At 47.9% G+C, this 4,844-nt stretch overlaps 1 protein-coding gene across 2 annotated transcripts in view; it reads right to left on the bottom strand.

Moving 5' to 3' along the window:
* ZFPM2 (zinc finger protein, FOG family member 2) overlaps positions 1-1,333 on the bottom strand; it is a 321,808-nt gene extending 320,475 nt beyond the window's left edge. For both annotated transcript variants that reach the window (XM_084511800.1, XM_084511801.1), the window contains exon 1: positions 1,159-1,333. In XM_084511800.1, coding sequence (XP_084367926.1) covers positions 1,159-1,198 — 40 coding nt within the window. In that variant the 5' untranslated portion in view covers positions 1,199-1,333. The remainder of the gene's footprint in view (positions 1-1,158) is intronic.
* Between the last annotated feature and the right edge of the window lie 3,511 nt (positions 1,334-4,844).

Raw genomic sequence — 4,844 nt, 5'->3', positions numbered from 1 at the left:
CTGGTTATTTGTATTTATCAGGTTAAAGATTGTAAAAAGGCAATCTCTACAAAGCACAGATGCTCAGCCAATACTATTTGAACTCTTTACAGTGACCTATCTTATTCAACAAGAAGCTTATTTTCTTCTTTGCTAAATCACTTTGTCACTTCAATACATATTCCATCCGAAGGGGGCTATTAATAAGCACTCTGAAGTCAGAAATCAATAAGGGAAACACTACTGAAAGAGCTGCTCCATGTCCCATGACGGTTACTTTGAATGGAGTTCTGTAACACAGAACATCAATGAAGATGCATCAGATCAGCGCCACTGATTTTAGACCAAAACAACGCGCAGTGCCTCTTCCCAAACGCCTCACGCTTCTTCCAGTCCCGACCACTAGACTTGCTCGGCTGAATAATCTCAAGCACGGAAAAGTTTACGAAGTTGGGACTGTCGCGTGTCACAGGCAGGAGCGAGCACTGCGGACGCTGCCAGGCACAGCACCTTTCGATGGCGAGCCCCCAGCACACCTGTTTCTGGACGCCGAAAGCGGCCCCAAAGCGCCCAGCTCCCGAAAATCGCCCGGCGTGCGCGGCTGCGAGGCGACCCCCGATTTGGGGGGGGCGGGGGGGGTGGCGCGGGCAGGGGATGGCGGAACCCTGCCGCCGGGGGCTGCTCTGCCCAGGGCTCCCCCTTGGGACCCTGCTCGCCCCTTTTTCCCCTGGCCCCGCACTTTCTGGCACCCCCCGGTACTTACGGCAGCCCCGGCAGCGGCTCCGCGCAGCGAGGTGCCGAGCGGCGAGGTGCTCGCCCGGTGCCTCACGCTGCTCTCCCGGCGCTACCTCAGCTTGGGGGGGGGGGGGGGGGGGGGGAACAAACAAACAAACAAGCAAGCAAACAAAAATACAACCCGGGAGCGAGCCCGCTCCCAAACTCGGAGGAATAGTTTGAAGGGACGAGAGGGGAGGCAGCAACAGCTCTGAAAGGAGAGTGTAATAGGACGGCGAGAGGGCTCCTGTCCCCTCCTTTCCTCCTCTCCATCCTCAGCCTCCCCGGCAAAGTTTGGGCGCTCGCTCCTCACTCGGGACCCCCCCTACGGCTCCCCGCAGCCGCCCGTGCCGAGCCCGAGCTAGAGACAAGTCTGTTAGAGGGAGCCCCCCTCAGGAAACTTACGTTTGATCTGCCGGGGTTTGCTCTGTTTCCTTCGGGACATGCTGCCGGGCTGCCGCTCCTGCCTCGCTCCAGGTACGGGAGCGGAGCTGAGGGGGGGACAGGGGGGGCCGGGGGCCGGCTCAGCCGACGGGGCGCATGGAGGAGCCGGCGGCCGCCCCGAGATGCCACGGCAAATGACAGGAGAGCCGGGAGAGGGAAGGAGCGTGTGTGCCTGTGCCGGAGGACGAAGGGAAGAGGGACGGGGAGATCGGGGCGGAGAGCGAGGGGGGGAGAGAGCAGCAGAAAGCGCGGAGGGAGGGAGCGGGGGAAGGAGGGAGGGAGGGAGAGAGGAGGAAGGAAGGGAGGGAGGGAGAGAGGGAGGGAGGGGAGAGCTGGCTCCTCGCTCTCTCTCTCCCTCTCTCGCCCGCTCTCTGCCGTTGCCGCTCCGCTCCGCTCCGACTGACAGGCGGCGAGGGAGGGGGCGAGGGAGGGGCTTTCGGGGCCGGGGGGGGGCGGAAAGAGGGGGGCGTTCGTCCCTCAGCCTTGACGGGCGCTGCCCGCTCCCAGAGACGAGCCGGCGTGCAAACCGCCTCCTGCCTCCGGGGTGGAGAGGGTGGGCACGGGGGGTGTCGAGGCGGGAGGTTTCAATCGTCCCGGCGCTGCGGAGGCTGCGGGCGGCGGGGGGGACGCAACTTTCCTCAGAGGGAGCGGGCAGGAAAGTCCCCAACGGCCGCGCGGCGGGCACGGGTCCTGGCGCCCCGCTCAGGGCGTCCGCCGCCGTGTCCTGACGGAGCGAACGCTCCCTCCTGCCCCGGGAGGCTCCGAAGCTGGGCAGGGAGGGCAGCGCTTTCCTCCGGGGGCTCCTCACAGCGGTGTCGCCGCCCCGCCGGCGCTGGGTGGGGGGGACGCGGCGCTGCCCGCGGTGCCCTGTCACGGCGGGTACTGGGGGCCTGGTGGTCCGTGCTTGGCCCTGTGATATATCGCTGCTTGGCTTTTGGGTGAAAGATGGAGATAAACCAACCGTCTGCGTCGCCTTTAATTGGTTTCTGCCCTTGCAAATAGTTATAATAGAGAAATGTGTTTCTCGCACGGCCGAAACCGACATCTGACGCTTCTATTACTAATTAAGTGTTCTGACAAAGCCAAATCGTCAGCTATGCTTGTGTTTACAGTCTGTGTCTTTAGGACAAACTTTCCCTTGAACATGCTGTTTTAATGGCCTAACTCGTCTAATTCCCATGTACACTTGTACAGTCTGTTGTGAACAGCCCGTGCTTTCTATACCTTATCGTGTTGCTTAGCATTGCACACATGTTACCAGATCGCAGTGTTGTCAAACATTAACTTTGCAAAAATCTTGGGGGGAAAAAAATAATCAGCCTGATTTCATTTATGCCAAGAAGGGATACTTGATACTAAAACATCTTTATTACCATGTTTCCAGAAATTTCAGATCTGACATATGAATGTACTACGATGTCAAGTGACTTCTTACAACTTCACTGGCAAGAAATAAATGGTTTCTGTTCACTTAAATTGTTAAGCATTTATTTAGCTCGTACGTGTGTAGTCCAACCAAATACTCTCAACAGAATCAGGTTTTAGATTGACCTTTCAAAACTTTGAGTGATTATTTGTTTGAGCAATATTGCAAAAGTCTTCATACAAGCAACATAAATTCTAATAAGACAATATACTAAAATTTCCCATCATATTTTGTTACAAAGCAATGTTTGTAAATTATAAGGGAATTTGCTAAAACACTTTTTATCACACAAGAGAACATGATAGAAACAGTGAATGGTATTAAATATTTGGTTTTTAGATACTTTAAAGGGTCTGAGTAAATAATACATGTTCTTTTGTTAGTTGAAGTGATTGTGGTGTGCCAAATTTGTATTTCAATTTATTCTCCAGAGGTGCAGGCTCAAGTTTAAATACCAGTGTAGTAGTGGTAGCATTTTCATAGTAGTGGTAGTGTTTTCAAGGAGGTATGCTATGTCAGTAGACAAACAGAACAGTCACCACCAAATGAAATGCTGTTATGGCTTTGTTGCAGACTGAGGCTAGAACAGGAGTCTGGACAGACGAGATACCCATCTTTCAAATTAAAGTTAGTATTATTTATATTTGATTTTTATCCATTCTCAGCATTTACTTAAAGTCTCAGAATTAGCAATGTCCTTTCCTTCAGATAGGTTGACCATTTCTGATTCTATTTTGTTGCCTGCCTTTCACACAGTGTCTTCAGGTCAAAGAGATAATTTGGCAGATATCAACTTTATACCTACTGCTGTTTAAATGTAAAAGAATGGAGTTGGGTAACATGTTTCCAACATTTGGACAATATAAAAACTGCAAATTGTAAAACACTGTTTGGCCACTGTAACTTAAAAAATAATATACTTTACATGGTATAGAACAGTTATAAATAAGTGATAAACAGCAATGCAAAATGAAGGAATGCTCAAGTCTGTGTCACAAATAAGTGTTTATTCTTATATGCTGTTTAAAGTAAATTACATAAGAGCATCATTACTATGCTGACTCTTACTTTCGTAAATATTTAAGCAGCAGTGTAAGTTAAGTTACATATTTTGTGCATTCTGAGTTATTAAAGCCATATTCTATTTTGTCAGCTCAAAAGAGGGCATATAAAGATGTATTAGTTCTTTGACAATTCAGAGAGATATGCTTGATCACTTAAGGTATTATTACACTTAGTCATTTCAGTGTGTTTTGGACTTGTTTAGCTAAAGCTTAAGAAGTTGTTTATGAAATTCCAAAATGAAACATACATATACATGCTGTTTTAAAATGTAATTAACAGCATAAATTAACAAACAGTTTTCCCTAATTTGCAAAGAAACTTGCAGTTAGTACATTTCGGTACTCTGTGAAAATTACCCATTTTCTTTAGCAGAATGAGTAGCACATAACATGAAAACAGAGATTTAATAGATGTATCTACCAAATGAGACCAGGCCAGAGTGCATCTCAAGAACTGTACATGGTCATTGATACCGTTTAATTGTTAAATCTCAGGTTCTATTCACCACAAATTGTTTTCAATAAGCTGTATTGATAAGGGCACTCTATTGGTGAAGAAGGTACTTGCGTCAAATGGAAACGAGTAATGTGGTATAGCTTTCTCTTAGAGAAATAAACCCTGGAGAGAGAGTCATTCAACCTAGAATTTTAAAATCTCAGGAATTACCTCTGCAAACACAGACCCTCCAAAAGAATGTATAATTTTAACTGAACTACTATAACTATGATGTTGTCCACACCAGGGCTGTAGTATCTATGCCATTCACTGTCTCTTTAAGTATCTGTTTAATACTGCCTCTAGCAACCAGGTAGTGCTCACAGAGTTCCTTTGCCTGCTCAGCAGAGAGCAACATCTGAGCATGGGGACTGGGGAAACAGTGTCTCTAGTGTGTGTTTGTCCATAAACAGGGTACAGACAGATGACTAGAAATAATGGAGTAACGAGTATAGTTTAAAAATTTAGTAATGCTCTTTAAACCAAAACGATAATTCAGTGTGAGCACTGGTGGTATAAACCCATTTCAGTACGCATATGCTCTTAGTCAATTGCTCAAGAAGAAAACTCCACAGAAACCTACTTCTTAATCAGCTCTAGCATTGTTACTTCCAATTATCTCAATATATCTTATGAAGATTCTACTAAGATTTATAAAACC

Source organism: Aythya ferina (assembly GCF_964211825.1).
Source record: "Aythya ferina genome assembly, chromosome: 2".
Classification (NCBI taxonomy): Eukaryota; Metazoa; Chordata; class Aves; order Anseriformes; family Anatidae; genus Aythya; species Aythya ferina.
The sequence above is the reverse complement of the archived record's forward strand: the minus strand, read 5'-3'. Positions and strand labels throughout refer to the sequence as shown.